The sequence below is a fragment of the Passer domesticus genome, chromosome Z, assembly GCF_036417665.1.
Source record: "Passer domesticus isolate bPasDom1 chromosome Z, bPasDom1.hap1, whole genome shotgun sequence".
Lineage (NCBI taxonomy): Eukaryota > Metazoa > Chordata > Aves > Passeriformes > Passeridae > Passer > Passer domesticus.
In genome coordinates this window covers 40,200,362-40,222,542 of record NC_087512.1, presented here as the reverse complement: position 1 = coordinate 40,222,542, position 22,181 = coordinate 40,200,362, and the positions used below count along the sequence as shown (strand labels likewise).

At 36.1% G+C, this 22,181-nt stretch overlaps 1 protein-coding gene across 5 annotated transcripts in view; it reads left to right on the top strand.

Annotated features, from left to right (window-relative positions):
• CDC14B (cell division cycle 14B) overlaps nt 1-22,181 on the top strand; it is a 40,989-nt gene that overhangs the window by 6,343 nt on the left and 12,465 nt on the right. For 3 of the 5 annotated variants that reach the window (XR_010352976.1, XM_064404140.1, XM_064404139.1), the window contains exons 2-11: nt 1,674-1,767; nt 2,647-2,722; nt 4,633-4,725; nt 15,111-15,187; nt 16,730-16,796; nt 18,182-18,244; nt 19,129-19,216; nt 19,542-19,772; nt 21,533-21,671; nt 21,815-21,968. Coding sequence is in view for 4 of the 5 variants with exons in the window: in XM_064404140.1 (XP_064260210.1) it covers nt 1,674-1,767; nt 2,647-2,722; nt 4,633-4,725; nt 15,111-15,187; nt 16,730-16,796; nt 18,182-18,244; nt 19,129-19,216; nt 19,542-19,772; nt 21,533-21,671; nt 21,815-21,968 (1,082 nt within the window). In the remaining variant the exon portion in view is untranslated. Of the gene's footprint in view, nt 1-220; nt 365-831; nt 1,044-1,673; nt 1,768-2,646; nt 2,723-4,632; nt 4,726-15,110; nt 15,188-16,729; nt 16,797-18,181; nt 18,245-19,128; nt 19,217-19,541; nt 19,773-21,532; nt 21,672-21,814; nt 21,969-22,181 lie in introns of all 5 variants that reach the window. The other 2 variants (XM_064404141.1, XM_064404142.1) reach the window with 2 other exon arrangements.

Here is a 22,181-nt window from a genome sequence, read left to right as displayed (position 1 = left end):
ACAGAGCTCAGTGATTAACACAATGGTGGGGAACTACCCCCAAAAAATCCACTCCCAGGACTGCCTCTCTACGAAGCAGTTTTTGCCGTAGCATATTTTGCACCCAGCTGAAGTATCAGTATGCTTGCTTCTCCATACATAATTCACTTTGTGAACCAGTTTAGTCACTTTTTAAAAATGCACACATTACTCTAAATTTTATCCTTTGTCTTGTTTTCAGGGAATGATTTGGTAAGTGCTGGGAAGTACAGAAGCAGGTAATGCACTTCACATCTAGTACTTGAAGCTGCTCTGCTTACAGAATGGGACTATTAGAAATTAAATAAGCAAGTTTGGTGCCTTGCTTCTGCTAGAGAGTAAGGAGGTAGGTGCCTGACTTGCTTAGGAGGTACTGTATATCCCACTGTTGCTCCTGACCTGTACATGTTTAAGCCAAAACACTCACATCAGGCTACTGTTCTACTGAAAAAAGTAATAAGAAAATGCACTCTTTTTGGTGGACCTTTCTGCCTTCACCCTTGAGATACTAGGGTGTGTAGGTGAGCACTAAGCCTGTGACTGTTGAAATATAGATATGATAATTCCTTTCAGGGCATGTCTGGATATGTATTTTCAAGATACAGGTGATGATTTCTAAGTGGTGGTCATGGATGATGCTGTTTTGAAGCTTGAAGTGATATATATATATACATACATGTGATCTGTTTTGATACTTACATAATATCTGTTCTAGGGAATTAATTTGCAAAAAAAAAAAAAAAGAAAAAAAAAGAAAGTTTTCCTTTTAGGTCTGAATTTTAATTCAAATACTTTATGATGATATTTTCTCAGCAGGAGGAAGACAAGTATTGCGGTGGTGCTGCAAGTCTCAATTTTTATTGACCAATTACCCCAAGCACAGCAATTTATAGCAGGAGCACAGTCATTGTTTAAAGTTCACTGGGGCTTCAGCTTCCCTGGCCATAAAAGTAATTTATATATATGTGAATACCGCTGGTGTTTTTTTCCCTCAGCTTAACGAAGGAAGCCAGGGCAAGTACAAGGTATCTCCTGCCTGCAGGCACACAGGCTTTGAAGTGACAGCTGGGATGGGGATGAGAATTCAGTTGGAGATATCCAGGTGGGGCTTGGCTGGTGCTCCCATGGGCAGCATGGGCTGCCTGGTTGGATACCTCCCAAGTCTGTTACCTGCAGGCTTTAATTGCATGGCACTACTGTCAAAATCATGGCTTTACATAAAGGAGTGCCTGTGTTTGGTGTGACAGTGCTTTATCATTTAGTTTAATGTAGGGAGTCAGAGGTGCAGAGGGACCTGTGCTTTAGTTTGGGGGGTGGTGTGTATGCATTGGTATTTTGGGTGCAACCAAACCTGCAAAGGAGGTGTCTGCTGGGTGTGTGGGTGCAAGTCAGGCTCCTGCTATTTTGCAAAGTCATCAAACAAGGAACACTTTGGGAAAGAACACTAAAGAGCATGGGAATGCTGCTGAACAAAAAGCCTCAATCTTTGTGTGCCTTGTTTGTTTAACATTGGAGAAATAATGATATCTAGTTTAATACTTAAAGATTTTCTTCACTCTAAACCTTTTAATGCTGTCCCATTAACAAGTAATACTTCAGACTTTCAGCAGAAAATCATGATGTTTATAAAAGCTTCCAATTTTCTTGCATTTCAGATCGCCTTTATTTTGCAATTCTTTACCAAAAACCAAAGAGTGGAGCTGCAAATACCCATTACTTCTGCATAGATGATGAACTTGTGTATGAGAAGTAAGTACCAAGATAGGTTTGTTTTCCTTTTTTTACAGAACTAAATTAGTCAGAACAACAGCATGAGGAATTAGTCTCATTGGAGAATTAATTACATGAGTTTGGTCTTCTAAAACTTATGTGCCATGATGATTTATAGGCTTTTGAAGGGTTTCATGCTTTCCCATCAGGATTTCTTAGAAACATTTTCAAAGCAGAAGTTTTTATTGTACCCATTCTTGTTAGAAGACACAGAAACATGATACAGCCATATAAATTTAGAAATGCACATTGTACTGCCAGACTAAAAGGAGTGTCTTTGGTTCCTCATGTATTAAGTGGAATGTTTGAACTTCCTATAATCAGAGAAGAAAATGGCAAAGTCAATTCAAGCCTTTATGAGCTGACAATGGATATATTATTTCCCCTGTAGTGACCAGTGTTTGTATTTTACATGATGTGGAATGTTGCTAATTCTTCAACAAGTTTTGATCAAGGGCATGCTTGCTGTTTTTTAATACACTAATAAATCTTTATTCTCTGTGTTTCCTTTTCTCTAGCATGAGTTGCCTTCTTTTAAAGTAAAGCTTATTAGTTCCTCTTAAAATAGAGTTTAAAAACTTTTGTCACAGAGCGATACAGTAGTGAGAACTAGTTGTTTAAGTCTTGGGTATTGGTTTTGAATGGTGCTGTGTGGAAAACAAAAGAATTTTAGTCCATATTTAAGATCACAAAACATTTCCTCCAACAAAACAGTATGTATTTATGTAAGAATGCATGCTTGTTTTTAGAATAATATATGTATATCACATGTAATTATGACTCCTTGCTTTGTGCATCTTGTTAAAAAAAAAGGCATTTACAGGGGTCATGTACAATTTTTATCCTTTCTTCTAACAGTTTCTATGCAGACTTTGGACCACTCAATCTTGCAATGGTCTACAGATACTGCTGCAAGCTAAACAGGAAATTAAAGGTAATGCTTGGAGTTTTGATTCAAAAGCCAATATTACTGCCTTTTAAAAAAACAAGTAGGCCAACATTTCTTTTATTGTTATTGATCAGGTACGTTCTGTTTTCCTAATCCAGCTGAATTCTGAATATGAATGCTATGTTTTTGTCAGGTGAATTTAGGGAGGAGGAAGATCAGGGTGGAAAACTTACTTCCTTACCCATTCACTCATTTACAGAAGATGCACAACTGTGGCAGTAACTATCATTAAGCTTCTAGAAGACCAGTAGCTGAATTAATACAGCCTCCTATATAGGAAAAGCTTTTTTCCTGGAATTCTGTCATATTGGCAATCTGCCAGTATTGAGTGACCTAGAAGGTGTATTGCTATGTTTTTATTTGAAATTATTTTAGTTTGATTTGGTCTTCTCTTCTGATGCTGAGATTCTTCAATACTTAACAACATTTTATCTTTAGTAGCACTGATAGCATTGGCCTGAAGGAGGCTGCTCTGCTTGTACTGCAGATTATTTTCTCTTACAGGAACTGAGTAATTTTTGGTATTGGGCTCTTGATAAAACATAGTGTGTTTAAAATTGATTTCTTAAATTAATTAACACAACTTACTAGTTAGTTGACCTTTGGATGTTGTAGATGTTGGAGTATAAAACCTGTTTGGCAGATGAAAAAACTTATTTTTGTTAGTGTCAATAATGGTTTGCCTCTTCAAAACTACTTAGATCTTTACAATGCCACTGAACTGTGAAAAGTAGGAAATATACAGCAAATTATGGAATAAGAAGGTTTTTTTTTCTTTTTCATTCCTTGATGTCTGTCACAGATAATAGTTTGCAGAATTCAGACTTGCTTTATGATTCTTTAGGTTGTGGAAGCAATTGACACCTATGGGTGTGATGTTGCTGCTTGGTTCTTACTGGGCACTAGTAGAATTGTCTCTGGCTAAGCCTGAGATAAACCTGTTTAGTGGTCCAGGCTGGGAGGTGGTAAACTCCCTCTTGAGTAACCATGTTCATCAGGATGAGATTCTCTGATTTTTTGTATATTGGGTGCTCTGAAACAACAAAACTCTATGTTTTAGTCCCTTTCCACGTCTTGTGTCTGACATGTTAAGATTTCTGAGAACATATTTCTGCTACTGATCTGGGGGTTTTTTTCATTTTCAATGCATTTAATCCAGTATCTTGAACAAGTGACATTGCTATTTAAATGCATAAGATGACATTTTATGACAGCAGTTGATCAAAGTGCGCAGTTTCAAGCACATCAGAATTTATTTCAAGGGCTAGTTAGGGGATAACTGCCACCACAAGTGTATGTCCTTTCTATTGAAAATGCCATTCCACCCACATTCTGAAATAAATGGAGAAACTGTATGCCAAGCCAAGATGACATTTAAAAAAAGTATTTATGATAAAGTTTAGAAATAATTTCAAAATATTTTAATCTAAGCATGGTTCTGATCCCTAGAAACAAATACTAATGGATTTATCTACATTTGGGTTTGAAAAATGAATGAAAAGGTGTAAGCTCTGTTTTTAAAATTTTTTTGAACTTTAATATACCTGTGATGCTTTTAAGAATGCCACTTTCTATTCTCATAAATGGCTATCTGTTGTATAAGGCTTGAAGTAAAAAATGCTAGCTAAAAATACAAATGCATTTAAGAAGAAAAAGAAAGTACTTCAGTAATTTCTATCAAAAATTATTTAGGCTAGATACTGGGAAAAATACTGGAAAAATCTAGGTAGGGATGCAATACAGTTTTCTAAAGCTTCTGAGGCACTACTCCACAGTATTTTTGGTTCTCTGACTACAGCTGGATGAAAGGAGGTAAACAAACTCTTGCATTCTTTTGATTTTATAAAAGAAGGTGTAAAATGCAAAATCATAATCTTGTGCATTTCTTGATACAGTCATTTTCATTGATAAGGAAGAAAATAATTCATTATACTGGCTTTGATCAGAAAAAGCAAGCAAACGCTGCATTCCTCATAGGCTCCTACGCAGTAAGTACTTAAATTTTTACATCAGCTGCTGATTGTGTTCAATTTTTTATACTCAATTTTTAGACCAGCAAGATAAAAACAATTCTTTTCTCTTGAATAATCATCCTACTAATGTAATTACAGTAAAGAATCACATAGTAAGAGAGTTTCTAAGGTCCAGAAGGTGTGTGAGTGAAGTTGCATAATTTCAGGTTTTTTCCTTCCTACTGCCATTTCTGTTCTTAAGAAGAAGAGCATCATTGGAAAAAAAAAAATCATTGCTTCTTGATGTTTTGCCTTTCCCCAACCACACAACCGCTTTTTCTTTTTATAATAGAAACATAGTATCTTGCATGAAATATAATGTATCATTTGCCAGTGCATGTTCAAATGACACTTTCCTTCCCCAGCTGCTTCTTCTCTAGTACAAAGTAATCTCTTTAATTAATCTGGGAGAAGAAGTTGGAATGTGTGATGGGTTTAGAGCCTGTCTAAAACCTGGGAAGATACAATATGGTTGGAAAGGTACTAAGCCAAGTCTGTGGCTGCAGAGGGGAAAAGGACTGGCTTTATATTACAACTGCATGCATTTGGTACACAGAAATGTAGTCAAGAAATAAAATGCTGAATTCTTCAGGATGAAAGCTGTGATGCACCATATTCAGGTCCTGTTTTGACTTGTAACACACCTTGGTTGTAACCATTTCTCTTGTTTACTGAGTAATAAAATGAAATAAGAAGCTATGCACTTTTTGATGTTGGAGATTTGAGAGATTGGTTCATGTAGCCTTAGGTTATTCCTATTCATTGGCTGCAAAGGCTACACAGTACTTTCTGTGATGTAGGCAGTCTCCTTCCTGCCTCTCTGCATCATGCAGGATGTCCATTTTCTTTTCCCCGGGGTTTCTTTGTTGTCTATATTCTATAGCACTTTTACAAATTGACAACTAAATTTCAAAACTTGTCACTCTTGGTATTTGAATTAGGAATGTTGTTGTAGTCCTGTGCAATCTTAAACTGCATGGAGACTGGAAATATGAGTAATTAAGCTTGTTTGCTGTTAAGGGGTTATGTTGACAAACAGCTGCAGTTTTTAGGAAAACTACTTCTTTCGAATTACTTGATCATAATTGAGGTCCAGAGAGTGAGAGGGGCCTGCTTTCAGTTATCAGCCATTATTTGGAAAAAAGTGGGTTTTGCTTCTTCCTACACTGTTCCAAATATGTGTAGTAGTAGCATTGTGTGGCACAGCAGCTGATATTCAGAGCAGAATTTTGGCACAGAAGATTAATTAATGGCAAAACAATGTAATAGGAAAATACTGTGGTTGACTATGCAAAAGTATACAGAAAACCTGAAATAAATATTATTTTTGATCACTTGGTAGCCCTGCCATGTTCCAATAATAACATGCAAGTGAAGTTGAGTGCTTCAACAGTCTTGAATAAAACTATAAGATTAATATATATGGCTTATGACAATCCAAAACACGGTAATTAGAAATGGAGGCTGTTGTACAGATGAATAGGCAGTTTTTGCTTTAGAGAGCTGCAGTGAAGGAAGTGAAAGTTGAGAGTAAAGAAAGGATGCTCACAGAGATATCATGACTGCCTAATCAAGGCATGTGGTAGGGCTAGCTGCAGACACGTGGCATATGGCAAAACCACCATAGTTCTGAGAGTTTGGAGAGGTGCTTAAGTTACTGTAGTGTACACATTGACTATTTTAGCAGTTTCCCTGAAAGGCCTAGAGGAAAGTGAAGCACAGTATATCAGTCATCTCCTTGTATGTAGACATGTCTATCTTGCAAATTTGCAAGTCTAAGATAGTGAGCTAGCTTTAGCTAGATGCTGATTTTCTTTCCAGTACAATACATTTTGGCTTTGGTTCTGTTTTTTCTTTACAGTAGGGTAGAATTTCTTCCCAGATTCATGTAGGAGGGATTCCACTGAAGAAAGATCACAGAACAAAAACTATGCCCCTGAGGCGTTTTTTTCCCCCGGTGGCATGCTTTGATGATCTTTCATGAAGAGGCAAGCTTAATTACAGAGCTCATTGCTCAAGTGTTCGCACATATTTGTCCCATATTTCTGCTTTCTGCAGAGAGAATTGGATTGTTGTCTGTGGAGCTAGCAATGATATGGGATCTGTTCAGAATGCCTGATAAACATGTCTGTATGCATATTTCCTGATTGAAAGGAAATATTGATGACTTCTTTATTTAAAACAGATGTAGGCTTACGTGTCTACCTTCTTTAGTTTCAAAATGGTTTGTTTTTTGTTGAAGAAAGATCCATCCAGATACTGGTCAAATCTTTTAAAGGGTTTTTCTATAATTTTAGTTAATCAGACTGTGTCATGTTGGTAATACTTTGTTGCTTGAGCTGATAGTCATAATTTATTTTCTGATCTTACTGTGTAAGTTGTAGGTTGATACTGTATTTTGTTTTCTGTGGCTTGAATGTGTTTTCTTACTTGAGTCTATTTATTTAGCTTCATGGTAGGTTCCCATTTCAACAGTTTGCCTTAGGGTTGAGGAGGCTTTGTGGGTAAGAAATGCCTTACTTTGGGGGAGCTCTGGTTCATTCAAGGAAGAGCAAGGAAGTAGAAAGGGAATGTGGCCTTTGCAGATTTGTGCAGACAAGAACAAAAATAGTGCTTATATACTTGGATTGAAAGTTGTTTGATAATTTAAGCACAGTTTTGTTGTGCAACTTGCTCTGTAGTGCAGGTGCTACAAGTACTTGTTAGGAATAACAAGGAATAACGGCAAGATTTTCAAGAACAGCAAGGCACAATGAGTCTGTGTAATTTCTGGTTTTCTTATCTTTTGTTTTTTTAAAATACAGTTACATTTAAGATATAAAACTGTAATGAACTGTATATGACTAGTTCTCCTCTGGGACTTATATGTCCATCGTAAACTTTCAACTTCTGAGCATGTCTTTTCAAAGGCTTGTTGACCTCAAATTTGTATTCTTAAACAGAATATTTTAACTTCTGCTTAAAGGAATTGCAATATATTAGCATGATTTATCATTTGTCATCTTTTGTTCAAATGTATATTTGTGTGTATATATCATGTGGGGATATGCTCCTACTAGTAAGGCAATTATGAAAGTCTTCATTAAGTGTGGTGTGGTAAGGGCAGCTGTTAGTGTTCTTGTTTTCAAGCAAAGTCTGTTTTCGGTCTTTTCTTCACAGTTGATGTGTTTTAATGTTTCCCCCATTCCCGTTCATCTAACTTGTCTTTCTTTCCTCTTCAGTGGAGATAGTTTATGAACTCTCCAGACTACATCCTTCTTTCTCCCCCCTCCTGCATCTCCTGCTTCCTTCCAGGTGTCCTTTGATGTGACAGCACAGCCTAACTCAAGCTCTTCAGTATAACATGGCCTTAAGAGTGAAAAATTAAGTTTACAAATATATTGTTGTATGTGTAGTTTTAGAATAAAATACTAATTTTTTAGAGTAAATCTTAACAGTTTAGACCTTAATCCCTTTATTGTTCATCTTTTATCTATTTTAATTCTGTATTTTGTTTCTACATTTTTGCAGATGTAATGGGAATAATATTCTTTTATGCAGGCTAGCAAAAATTTGGCACATTCAGCCACACAAAGGGTAGCCAGAATTCAGTGTGTTGGGGTTGAATGTTTACACTTTATTTGGGAGGAGGGGGAAAAGGGAAAGAAGGGGGGTGGGGGGGAAGCTTTGTTCTTCACCTTTTAAAGAAAAATCTTTCCCTTGAAAGCTATCTTCACTGTTCAGGCCTTACCACACTACCAAAGCAGCAGTGGTCTTCTGAGTTGATATCTACAGTGGCTTCTCTTGATTTTCACCAGGACTTGGCTGTGGGTGAGGAAAGTCTGCTTCTTCCATCATTGCTCCTTCTATATTACAAAAGAAAATGTACCCTCTGTGCCCTGTCCACCCAATTCCCAAGCTCCCCCCTCTCCCCTTGGCTACATTAACTTAGTAACAGTGTTTTTTTTCTCAGGCCTGGCACTAATTATGTACTTGGAGGGTGACCCTTCCAGGGTACCGCCCCATGAACTGCTGTAATTCAGGTCACCTTCTCCAGGACTCATCTCTGTACTTTGTCTATTTTCTCATCTTCTTTCTTCAGGGTAAGCAGCGTTTCCTTCATCCGTTCTAATCCATAGTATCAGTGTTTTGCCTTTTCAATTTGCTAGTATCCTTCCTAGTTGTGGGCCTAATGCTGGGTAGAAGCTGGAGGTTGGAGAATCAGTTGGCACCCACTGGTTGATGGAGATCAATTGGCACCTACTGGTGATGTCGAACTGCTCTGTTCTTAGTGTAACACTTGCAGAATTATCTCTGGCTAAGCCTGAGACAAACCTGTCTAGTGATCCGGGCTGGGTGGTGGTAAATGGGTAACTGTAGCAGTGCTCAAATTTAGAATGGGTAAGCCATGTTTACCCTCAGCTATGTTTTGGTGAGAGGTGCTTCGTGAGCAAGTGGCAGAGACAAGATGTACAAAGTACTGACCTTTCATTTAAGCAGAAGTTACCTGGAATCTTGGGTGTCCCTGAGTTTGTGTCCTCTAAAATGCTACCTTCTCTAAGTTGTATTTGGGAAATCATGATTAATCTTCACAGCGGCAGCTTTTCCTGCTGTTGGTGCTAGGTTCTATTCCAGCATGTTCCTGCAAAACTGCTTGTCTCCATAGGAGAAGGGTTGCTCTTTTGGAGATTCCTCACTCTATAGCCTTAGGTTGCTTTCTTACCTGGTATAAAATGATGATGCATCCAGTCCAGTCAGTTCAGGGTTTTTTATACTTTCCCTCTGCCATTTAAAAGGTAATTGGAGGTTTCTTGCTTTTGTTTATGATGAACAAAAGAGAGTTGCCAGAGACAGGCAGTTATTCACTCTCTGTCACTTTTGTCCGCTTAATGACTGTGTTTCTGCCAGTGATGAAACAGTTTGGCACATGCATTTCTTCACTACATCACAAATCCATACAGGAAGCTTTTTGTTCTAATAAACTTCTATTTTAATTTTGCAACATCTAACATTTTGTCCTATGGAAATTGGTAGAAATTTTATCTACTAACTGAGTAGTATATCAAATTGAGGTTTTAATGAAATAAAATATTTAACACTTTAAAGTTATAACAACTGTATGAGCTTGTGTTTGAGTCTGGTCACACACAGCAGTTACTTGCATTTGCTCAGAATGAGTTTAATTATTTGCTGTTTACAGCAGTTCAGGCTGTCTTGGAAGAGTGACATTTTTGGAACATAGTTGTATCACATAACATTTGCTTGTAAGCAGTTTAAAATTAATTATCTCATAATTTTCTCGTTCTAAGCGAGCGTGGTGGGTAAAATGTACGATTTAGGTAGCAGCCTTAAGCAGATTTTTCAGTTGAGGGTGAACAGGTGGATAAACATGATTGTATTGAGCACATCATAGATACGAATTTAAAGTGCTGTTTGTAGACCTGAGTTGATACAGTTTCTAACAGTAAAGCTTATTTCAATAGCCTATTTATTTTTCCTGAAAGAGAAACAAGTTTTGTCATAGATTATTATTACTAAACATGTTTTGTCTTATATGCAGCATTACTATTTTACTTGGCAGTGCCATGTATTGAAAGTTAAGATGCCTTTTTTCACCAGAGACTCATTTCCCGTTCCACCAGGAATACTTTGCATCCTATTGTGAATATCATTCTAATGATTATAACTCCAGTCTAGGAAATGGTTGCTTGAAAAATAAGGCTGTATTGAAAACATTAATGAATCAGATGAAAACATGGCTTGCTAAAAGCTCTCATTCTCTGTTTGATTTTAAATGCTCATAAATAAAGACTGGGTCACCTAATCCTGCAAACCCTTGTATTTCACTGAGTGAACTTGAAAGCAGCTGTTTGACTGCACAGCACTGTTGGCAGGAGGAGTGCTTGAGTGCACCTTTCCCAGTGTTCAGTGCTTAGATGGTTCTTGACCATTCACAGAGGTGCCTGTAGTTCCCTGATTAGAAACAGATGTCCTAAATGAAAAGGATGATTAGAGCATTGTTATTGGGTCAACTGCTAATAGCAGATTCCTGGCTATATGTTGAAGTTCAGTAGGATATTTTTTGTAAGCATAAAAAACCCTAATTTCTAAATTGTCTGTATACAAATGATTGCAGATTGTGATAAAATGGTATGTTTGACATGAAATATATCAATTCCTTATAGTAACAATTTTCCAGAAAGATACTTAAGTAGAAGATTTCTAAAATATTTTAAGAGTTTTTCTGTTTGTGTGTGTGTAGATATGTACGTATCCTCCTATCTGCACTTGAATATTACTGTAGGAAAAATCTAAAAGCTGAACTTGTAGATGCATGCTGCATTGACTAACTAAGCTTTTTTGAAAGAAGGCCTTTTTTTTTTAATATTTCCCTAACTGCAGGAAAGGATCCTCTTGGGAAATAATTTTAAAATTCTAATAGTCTTTTCTTCATTTGTGTATACACAGAAGGATAAAAATTATCCCAGAGAGTGAATGCTTCTGCTAAATAACAGCTAATATCATTACTTTAAATTTAGTTTAATATTTTTGTCTTTTTAGTAGTCATTTTTGTTGGTTGCTTTATTGGCATTAACCTAAGAAAACAACTTTATTTGTGAAAGTTTTCATCATCTTAGAAAGCACAGCAGAAACATAAATTGTAATCAGCATCTGGACAAATTAGTTTCAGCTGTTGTATATTTCGATTTCTGGAGTTTGTCTTCTCTCATTTCCTCTCCTTTCCCCAGTACATATCTCATTAATTTACAAATATATCTTTGTTTTGTTATGCATCAGACAACATTTCCATTCTCTTATTTTCTAAAACTTCAGTTCTGCTTGCTGCCTTAGAAAGTCCTTCTCTCTTTCAACACTTCTGTCTGCTACAGGTATTTGATCACTACTACTTTCTCTTTCCTGTTTATTTGCTTTCTTTAGTCCTTTGTTCACTCACATCAGTCCAATGAAATTGTTCATCTTTAAGGCTTCCCTGGCCTCCTCCAGGTCAGAAACAGTGTTATATTCAGTTTTATAAAAATATAGATGTGTCGGAAATGTTTTTTTAACTGAATCTTTCCTTAAATGCTAACTGCATTTTAGTTCGCTTCATGGAGCAGTGTAGGAGCAATCCCAACAGATACTGGGCATTCAGTCTGCAGGACCAGATTAAACCCAGCTGTTAAGCTCAAAAGCTGCTGGAAGTGTATAGTAAAGATGTCAGATCTTCCATGCTGGCTCTCTGTCTACTGATGGAATTCTTTTGGTGCTGACCATTTCCTAATGCAGAGTGTGGCCTCTGCTGCCTTGACATCTGTTGCTTCTCTGAGCTTTGCTGCTTCAGTCTTACCTGTTAGCATACATTGAATTTGTATTCGACAAACCTAAAAGCAGGCCCCACCCATGTTCAGCCTTCATCCAGCCTTGTTACAGCCAGGGTTTCTAGCTGTGTACTCCTTTAACCAGAAACTTTAAACAGAAACTGATCATGTCTCCACTTTGACTATCACAGCTTCTTGTGTTGTGTTACTGCCAAGATACTTTCCTCGTGAAGTAATTATCTGTTTATGATCTTTCCCATTATGTATGAGTGTCATTCTTCCTTTTGGAAGCACTCTATGCCATTGCACTCATCCAGCTATTCTCATACTAACCTAATTTTTTTGCAAGCACTTTCCACTGAGAACACCATCTGACCATTTCATCAACTGCTGTCTCTGCAGCTGTTCACTTGTTGTGTATTTTGTGTGTGTGGTAGTGTCACAGCTGAGTGTAGCAGGATTTCTCTTTGTTTCAGAATAAGTTCCCTTCTTCAGTAAATATGCTGTATTTTGTTTCAGTTGAACAATACAAGTTGTATTTTTGCTTTGCAAAATCAGATCGGGTTTTTAAAATGTCCTTGTATGGAGAAAGCGTTCTTATGTAGCTGTGTTAAGAAACGTCCAGACACATATGCATGTATGTTAAAAAGGTGTTTCTAGCACTTTCACTGGTAATGTAATTTCAGAAGCAGGATCTGTGCTTGAGAACTAACATAATAGAACTAACTAACAATACAATACAATGACATGGGGAAAAATTCTCTCTTGCTGCTGTTATACTTGTAAACAAATGCTTCTGCATTCAGTCTTGTTTCCTTTGAGAAGCTCAGAAGGACTAAGGATTTCTCTCATACCTCATCTGAGCTTTTGTACAAGCTTACAAAATCACATAGTATTAGTTGCATTTCTATTTGCCTCTGGTATGATTAGTACTCTGTATTCTACAGAGTGTGATAGCACTTAAGTTGGACATTAGGAGGAATTTCTTCACAGGAAGGGTGAAGGATTGATTAAACATTGTAATGGGCTGCCCAGGGGGATGGTGGACAAGATGTTTAAGGGAAGACTGGACGTGGCACACAGTGCCACGGTCTAGTTGGCATGGTCATGTTTGGGCAAAGGTTGGACTAGAATGATCTCAGAGATCTTTTCCAGCCTAATTGATTATGTGATTCTGTAATCCTGTTTTTTCCAGGTGACTCATTTCTGGCTACAAACTCTGTCTAATTAATATCTGTTTTTTAATTCCATTTAATGTCTCAGGTTTGTAAGTTTTTCAGGGACAGGGCTCTCTTCCTGATAAACAAGAAGTGCTTGATGTGTATGGTTGTTAGCAATATGTGTTCACTGTCCTGCAAGATGTAAATTAGGACTGTAGCAAAGCACACAATTTGAAATTTCTTGGAAGATAACCTTTACATCCAAATCAGGCAATGTATGAATTGAAAAGTGAATTTTGCCTTCAGAGGCTAAGCTATTCACTAATACTTGGGGAGGCTTTTGAAATATCTTTTCTATTTTGAGTGTATACTTGCAAATATAAATGCAGAAATCACTTAGCTCTCCCCAGTGTAAGCACACACACACAAAACATGCAGTTTTCATTACTTAGCTATGTCTCAAGAAAGATTTATTTTTCTGTTTTCTTCTACCAATTTCAAGGGAACACTGCTTTGAAAATACTTAGCACACTAATTGAATCAGGAAAATCAAAGGGGTCACCTGTTGGCCATGTCTGTTTTAGCTGTCTCTTTAGGTTGTGTTTCAAGCTGGGTTTGTTTGTTGGGTTTTTTTAGCAACATCTGTTCTAACTCTTGTTTTCTGTGTGTGTGTGTGTGGAGAGAGGATGTTTAAGGTATGTTAAACCATTTATTCAAACTGGCTTTGTAGCAGCATCAAAGAAATTTGAAAGGCAATGCCAACTTCTTAAAGAAAAAAATGTCCAAATCAGCAGAAAGTAAACACAGCATGCCTTGATTTTTGGAAGTTGTTTAATTAATGCTCATGAGGATTTTTACTTTCAAATATCTCTAAGGGAAAATGTCATTAGTATAAAATAAATAAATAATTTTACTGAACATTAGTGAAAAAACCCACAATTTTCTGTACATTGTTAAAACCATTTCAAAGAAAAAGTATTAACTTCAAATTACTGAATATTGACCTGTTAATGACAGCTTGTTATTAACAGTTGTTACATCCTGGCCATGCTGGGGATGGTGTTTAATGGTATTTGAAGAAGATATATGCAAAAAAGGAGGAGTTTTAGGTATTCTTTAAGGAGAACTTAGTGTTAAAGGCTATCCAAGAGGGATCAGACATGTTGTGATGGAAGACCATATGGATATTTCTCGTAAGTTGGTCCTTTGTGAATTATTTTCTGAGTGTTTCTGACAATAGAAAGTTTGATTCATTCTGTTCTTAGTATTTTGCTTCTCAAGCTACAGATTTCCTTTTTAAAATTTTTAATTTTTTTTGTTTTCTCTTAGTTTATGGCATCTGGATTTAGTTACTGGATATTGCCCCAGCAGTGCAAAAGAGGAAGTAGAGAATTTGGATAAATGCAAATGTTCTGATGTAGGAAGATCAAAACATACATAAATAACTGTTTTAGTCTTGTCTGCTGTGTGTACCAACAGTTTGTGTACCAGATGATTCATAGCTTTACTGAAATCTCTGCAGGTTTTTATGTTTTGATTTACATCTTAAAAGCTTAATTTAAACAAATCTACAGACTGGTGAAGCAGAGTTGTAGTAGAAATGTAAGAATCCAGATGAACAGGAGCCTTTTCACTGTAACCTATAGTTGAACAACTCCTGCACAGATCTATAAAGATTGTTTTAAAAATACATATTTTTTTAGATTGACAAGATATTTTATTGTTTGTGTTAGTTTTATTGTTGCACACTTGCAAACATTTGTTCTCGATGCCACTCTTCTTTTTCAGCACTTTTGCACTCTGTGATAATTAATTCTGCCTTCTGTAGTAAACAAATTACTTGAAATTATTGAAGTCTGTCTTGAAATAATGTTTTTCCTTTTCTGTCTTTTTCCAAAAATAGATAATATACCTGAGAGAATCCCCAGATGATGTGTACAGGCTTATATTGTCAGGAAGTGTTTCCTATCTTCCTTTCAGGTAAATAACAACTTGATAGAACTTTCTGTACCTTGGTATTTTAAAGAGGAATGTAACATTTTTCAGTACTAATTTCTGCTGTGATGGTTTTCTAGGGTTCTGTTTTATTTTATTGTGTTTTGGGGTGGGTTTTTGTTTGTTTGGGATTTTTTTTTTTGGTTTTTTTTTGTTTTGTTTTGTTTTGGTTTTGGGTTTTTTTGGTTTTTTTGCGGATTGTTTTTTATTGGTTGGTTGGTTGCTTTTTGGGTTGGATTTTTTTTGATATTGAAGTTTTTACTTAGGACACTCACTGTCCTAACTTTAGGTACTCAGTGAATCAGAGGTGTTACCAGCTGGTATTGAAGTGTCCCAGCAGAAGGTGAAGGAGCCCCACTGTTTGTATCCACTCATTGAGCTTTTTTTTCTACATTGCTTCTCACTTGGCAGTCTGATTTTGTGCCAGTAGCTGATAGTTGAACGTATCAAAATATCTGTCATTCACCAAGAGGGCTTGCAATACTTAATAGCATTCTTTACACACAAGAGAGTTATTTGCAGATTGCTGCACATATTTGGCAAGTGGGAAGTTGTCATCAGTGTATTCCAGCAGCCTTCTGCATTGCCTGTGCCCTACTGTGCTATCCCTCCAAAACATATCAGAGTGGTTGCAGTTGCCTGTGAGGACCATGGCCTAAGAATGTGAGGCTGCTCCTATCTGACCGTAGAAGGCTTTATCCATTAGTTTCTTCTCATCAGGTGGTCTAAGAGACACATGCTACTACAATGTCACCTTTATGTGTCCTTTCTTTTACTTGAGTAACATTCTATTATTTCTGTCTCCTGCTAATTTCTACCCCTTTCCACACTGATTGATAAGGAAGGAAAGAGTAGAAAAAATTACTAGAGACAGCTATCCAGGGTCTTCAAAAGTTCTTCTTCCTCTCAGTTGAAACTTGAACATGAACTGTTTTCTACTTATTAGAAACATTAGCTGATAAGGGCTGCATGGTCTCAAGGTGTTCTGCCGAGGCATAATGTTCTCTGGTGTAGATTCAGTTTAATTTATTTATTTACTTCATTATAGTATTCCTGGAGAATTCTTAATCTGTTGTGCTTATGAAATTTGACAATGGTCACATACTAAGAACATGCAATTCCTGGATCAACAGAATTTAAAAACTTGTAATTGAAAGAAGTTGTTTTAATGAAGCCAGTTTCCCTTCTCATATAAGCATGAACTATTTATGATTCTTAAGGAAAATATTTTATTATATTTAATAAAATGCTTATCCTAACAGTCCATTTCCAAAATTGAACATTTCAGCATTACAAAAATTGTAGCTGGAGTAATCTTAGTGTTGTATCTGTTAATATAACTTATTTTATGTTGTTATTCTTGTAAGATTCAATGTATGGAAAATGAAGTAATCATTTGACAGAATTATTTCAGTTTAATAATCATTACCTTGCAGTAATTTTTAAAAGGTGTTTTAGAGGAGTATCTTCAATTGCTTGCACTTGGATTAAAATACAATAATTAAGTTTTGGTCATCTATCTTATAGGGATGCTTCCTTTGGTACTTGCAGTTTTCATCTGACATTACTGGACTGTTTTCATGCAATAAACAAGGTCAGTAAACTAATATTTTTCGCATTTCAAAAAAGTAGCTAAATGTTGCCCATCAGAAGAAGAAGGCTTAGGAAACTAGGATCCCGTTAGAGCTGTGAAGTAGCAGATCTATGGATTGTTGCCTAGTTTACTATGCATTATGCATTGTCACAAAGTAGGTACAGCATTCATAGAAGTCTGCTAATACTTTACATAATCAACAAGTGAAGATATTATAGAGGGAATTCTGAGTTTTACTTGTGTAATCTATCAGGACCATAATTCACCTCTAATCCTAAGAGCTATGTGTTAGGTTTATTATATAAACCCCCTGGTGTTATGTGTTAGGCTGAACATAGCCTTTGAAAGGGTTTTGAATGGGTTTGCTATACACTTCTGGCATTTGCAGCACATGCTAATGATTTCAGATTTTGCTTTAGAAATAAAAATAGAACAAATGTTAGGAGGTAGGTGCTTCTGTTTTTTAACTATAAAATTACAAAATCTAGGTTTTTTAGCAAGATAGAAGTGAAGTGATGCAGCATTAAAAGGTAGAGAAATCAAAACACATTCTTTTTAGTCTGTATGAGTAGTGAAATGGAATTCTGCCACTGTACTATTGTCTTTTGTATTGTGGGTATCTCTACCAAATACTGATGTTTTTACTGGTTAAGTCGTCTTCTTGAAGACTGGTGATTTTTCAGCTTTTTTGGGTATTTTGAAATTGGTTATTTGTATGCCAAGACTGGTACATTGCTGTTCTTGCTGGTGAACAACAAGGAAAGCTACAAAAGATTAGGTAGTAAAAGAGAAAATTAGAATGTAGTATTTTTAATATCTGGAGATATGGGATTTATCTGTGTTTGTCTTCATGTTTTAATAAGTGGATAAACTATCAGTTACCAAAATGATTGTTTTTTTTATACAGTGCTAAGTATTATGGTTGTGGCTAATATGGGACATCATGGACTCACAGTAATATCTACTTAGGACTTTGTGACTGCAAACAATTTGAAATCAGTGAAGATACTAGCAAATAAAATTTATGCACAAAAAATATCTCCAGTCCTTGAATGTGGTCTTTACAATCTACTCATAGTTTCAATAGATATTTTTGCTAGTTATTTTTCTTTTTATTTTGTGCAGCTAGCAATAATGAAAAGAATGCTTCAGTAATCTGGGATTTTTATAGTGATTCGGTGAAAACAAAAAAAGTTGATTTATTCATCTGACTTCACTTATATTCAAATTTACCAACTGGGTTTGAAGCAAGACTGTTTGTCTGTATTCTTAAACTTTGTGAAGAAAGGACAGTGTGTATTAAATGACTTTATGTAACCAAAAAGAGTAAGAAACTGTCCTCATTGAAGAGGCATCTTTGTTAAGAGCTGTGTTCTGAATTTTAGGCTTTGCAGTATGGTTTCCTGGATTTTAGTACGTTTGATGTAGATGAATATGAGCATTATGAAGTAAGTGTTCAGTATCAATCTTTTGATTTGTTTGCTGTTACTAATGCTAAAGCAATTGCTTATAATTTCTGCCATTCCTTTCTAGTATTAAGTTCCATTTCTGTTTTGTCTCTTTAAGTTATGGTAGTTAAGTAAAGGTTCATGGTCAGAGAGAGAATATTAAAATTCAGATTTAAACATAATTATGCTCAAATATGGGGAAAAGCAGAAACCAGAACGGAAATAATTGGGAGTCTCCTTACAATATCCAGTAAAACCCTGGATATTCTTGAGCAGTCTTGACGAAAAACTAAAGGGCATACAAGCCCAAGTCCAACTGAATGCTAGAGAACAATCAAAGTAGGTATTTGAGAACACACGGCAAAAATGTAATAACACTCTTTGAGGTAAAGAAGGAAACAGGGCTGGGAAACTCCAAGTGCATAAAATTCACTTTGGCTCATAGGAAATTATTGTCATAATGAAGGACTGCAACTCTTGATTATATGCAGTCTTGGAAATGCAAAGCTGCCAGATATCTGTAAAGAGAAAATTAAATGCTCCTAGAGCTTAAAAAATCATTATTTAATTTGTGAACAGAAGTAAGACCAATTGGTAAGACCAATTTAGGATCCTATAAAAAATAAAAATTTGAAAGTTGCTCTTCATCTGAAGGGTATGAGTTGCATTGTTCTAAAACTCTTATTTAGAAAGACAGGGACACAGGGGAGAAACATAAGGTTGAGAGCATCTGTCATCCTCATGATTAAAAAGAAAGCAGCCAACTAACACACCTTCCTTTGACAAAAGTTATACATCAATTCTATCTAGCATGTATTTTGAAACAATAAGGAAAAGCCTGAAAATACAGGGATAATGATAAACCAAGCATTTTCTCTTGACAGAGAGCAGAAAATGGAGATTTTAACTGGATAATACCAAACAAATTCATTGCCTTCAGTGGACCTCATTCAAGAAGTAAAATTGAAAATGGTATGCTTAAAAAAGGAGGTGGGGAACACAAGCCCACTGCTTTCTTAGTTGATTGTTATCAGTAAGAACAAGCTTTAAAAATTGTTCCTCAAACAGTGTGTTTTTTCCTTGGCTCTTTTCCTTTTATAAGAACTCTGGCAGTAAAATTTTAATGCTTGGTTTAATTGTATCTGACCTAGGTGATTGTATTAAAATTCCATTTTCAATTAGTCTATTTCTTTATCTTGTCTCTATTTTGGAAGTGTTTTCATATCTTATTTTTTAGTATTTTTTTATTTCTTCAGTTTAAGCCTCACTCTTTTTTTTATCTTCTGCTCTCAAATAGGCTATCCCCACCATGCTCCAGAGGCTTATTTCCCATACTTCAAGCAAAATAAGGTCACCACTATAATACGCCTCAACAAAAAACTGTATGATGCCAAACGATTTACAGATGCTGGATTTGAGCATTTTGATCTCTTCTTTGCTGATGGAAGCACACCTAGTGATACTATAGTTAAAACATTTCTAAATATTTGTGAAAATGCTGAAGGTGTGATAGCTGTTCATTGCAAAGGTATGATGCAAAAACCAGTTTCTATTACAAGTGATGTTTATAATTACAGCTCCTGAGGTATTTTGCAGTATAATTCTACTATATCTAGTTATTAATATCTCTGCCAAACTGCAACTGTTCCATTAAAATTATTTCTATGGTTCTGTTCAGCACTTCATCTTCTAATTTTGTTAAGTACCAGAAAAATCTTCCAAGCCATTCCCAAAATGAGACTGGAGAAAGTGAGATTTCCAATATTAACGGTTCTTTCTGCTAGAAAGTGTTAGTACTTTCAAAGGATGCTTTGGGCAAGGCATTTGAAGTCCTGGCAAGTTCTCTCTGAAAATACATGTTTAAATATACCAAGTTGTAAACTTTTGGAAACAGCAGAATTTTGGGGAGATTCCTCAAAATATATGTGTTCTTCTACAGCCACCAAAATCTTCATCCTTCAGAGACTCTTTATACTAGTTTGGGCATGCTCTGAATATCCATTCCTCCAGAGTTAGAGTTCGAAGATTTTAAGAGCCTGGCCAATGCAGCTAGTATAGTTAATTCAGTTTTCTGTTGCTCTAGAGGCAGTATGTTTCCCTTCCCACACCATCTTTAATAGTCTATCAGACATTTCTTCTCCACAACTCTGCATCCCTAGTGTATCTGATAATGCTGTGATTGAAGGAGAAGGGCCTTTTCTTAAGCTGTTTGCTTTGGACCTGCAAAGACTGCAGTTTTGTTCCTGTATCTGCCATCTGTTTGCTGCATTTAACAGAATTATAGGAAAGTGAAAAAATTGTTGAAACCAGCATCATGACTCTGGGAAAACAAGTCCATACTCTTATTCTTCACTGAGGTGATAACCAATTAAGTGACATGCCTGAATTTATGCCAGAATATTGAGTATCAGTGATACAAGTGCTTTGTTTTCATTCAAATTAAGGCGTTCTTTGGTAGACGTCAGACTAATGGTGTCTTGCCTGCAATTACTCTTGAGGAGGTGTTGAATGCTGTAGCCTGTTCCTAAAGTTGTCATGAGAGTCATGGAAAGCTAAAGCAAGTTCCTAAAGCAAGTCATGGTAACTGCTGTGTGGTAGTCTTGGCTGTTGTGTTATACAGAAGATTTTGCAGTGGTGTTGATCAGTCAGTTGTTAAATGAGAGAAGTGGTGTGTGATTTGCATATGCAGCAAGTGATTGAGGAGAGATGCCACTTAGCTGGAGTGGTCCTCTCTAGCTTCTCATGTTTTCCTAGGCAGATAGAACTGTTTTGAGGGCCATTTTAAACAAGGTTTCTGACTCTGGAGTACTTCTTGCCTGTGCTAGCTAGTGCCCAGACTTATTGAAAAATTTGTCTTTGTTAAAGAAATTAATTAGAGGGGGGCTGGGAGAACATCTGAATTCAGTGCAATGTATGATTAGTTTGCAAGAAGGTGTTAGGAGAATTCTAAAAAGAATAAAAAGGCCAACTGTTTTATCCCACGCTTAAAAACATTCTTATACCTTCATACATATTCATAGGTAGGTAAATAAATGTAGCTAAACTTATAGATATTTGTAAAGTTGCTGGCTTTGGAAGGTTACCTCACTCAAAAAAATATGGACAGTGTGTTAGTAACCTTGTATATGATGAAAAAGATCAAAGAGTAAGTTTCCCTTACCACATTTGATAAGTAGAGATTTGTTTTGATCAGGCAGGTATCTACTTGTCCAAGTAACAGTGCCTATAGTTACAACAGATTCCAGATGGAAATGGATATATAAAAAAGACATTTTTTATATTACACAGCTGGTCTTGGACGAACAGGCACACTTATTGCTTGTTACATCATGAAGCATTATCGGATGACAGCTGCTGAATCTATTGCCTGGATCAGAATAAATAGACCTGGTTCTGTGATTGGACCACAACAGCATTTCCTGATGGAGTAAGTAGATTGAGTGTAAATTATTGCCAAAAATGAATCTAGATGTCTTTTTCTTCTTCTTCTTCTTCTTCTTCTATTGTACACTTAACAATCTTCAGTGTTAATTTGTTATGTTTTGGGCCTTTTTTTCCATGTTATGATAGCAAACAGGCAGAACTTTGGACAGAAGGGGATATTTTCCGTGCAAAGTTGAAACGAAACCATAAAATTGCTGTAACAAGAATTCTGTCAGGAGTAGATGATATTTCAATTAATAACACAAGAAACAGGAGAACCATCCAAAAGGACATTGAACTGGTAACCATGCAAATATTGTGCTCTTGTAAAAGTTGGAACTGTTGAGAATCTCTCAGGTTTTGAAAAAACCTGTGGGTGCACTAAAACTTTGTTAATCAATTTTTTTTTCTGTTCACCCTTTTTGTATAAAAGGATATTGGGGGGGGGGGGAAACTAGGGATGCCAATTATGAAAAATGGAGTTTAGAACACAAGTGATGTAGGAGCATCATCA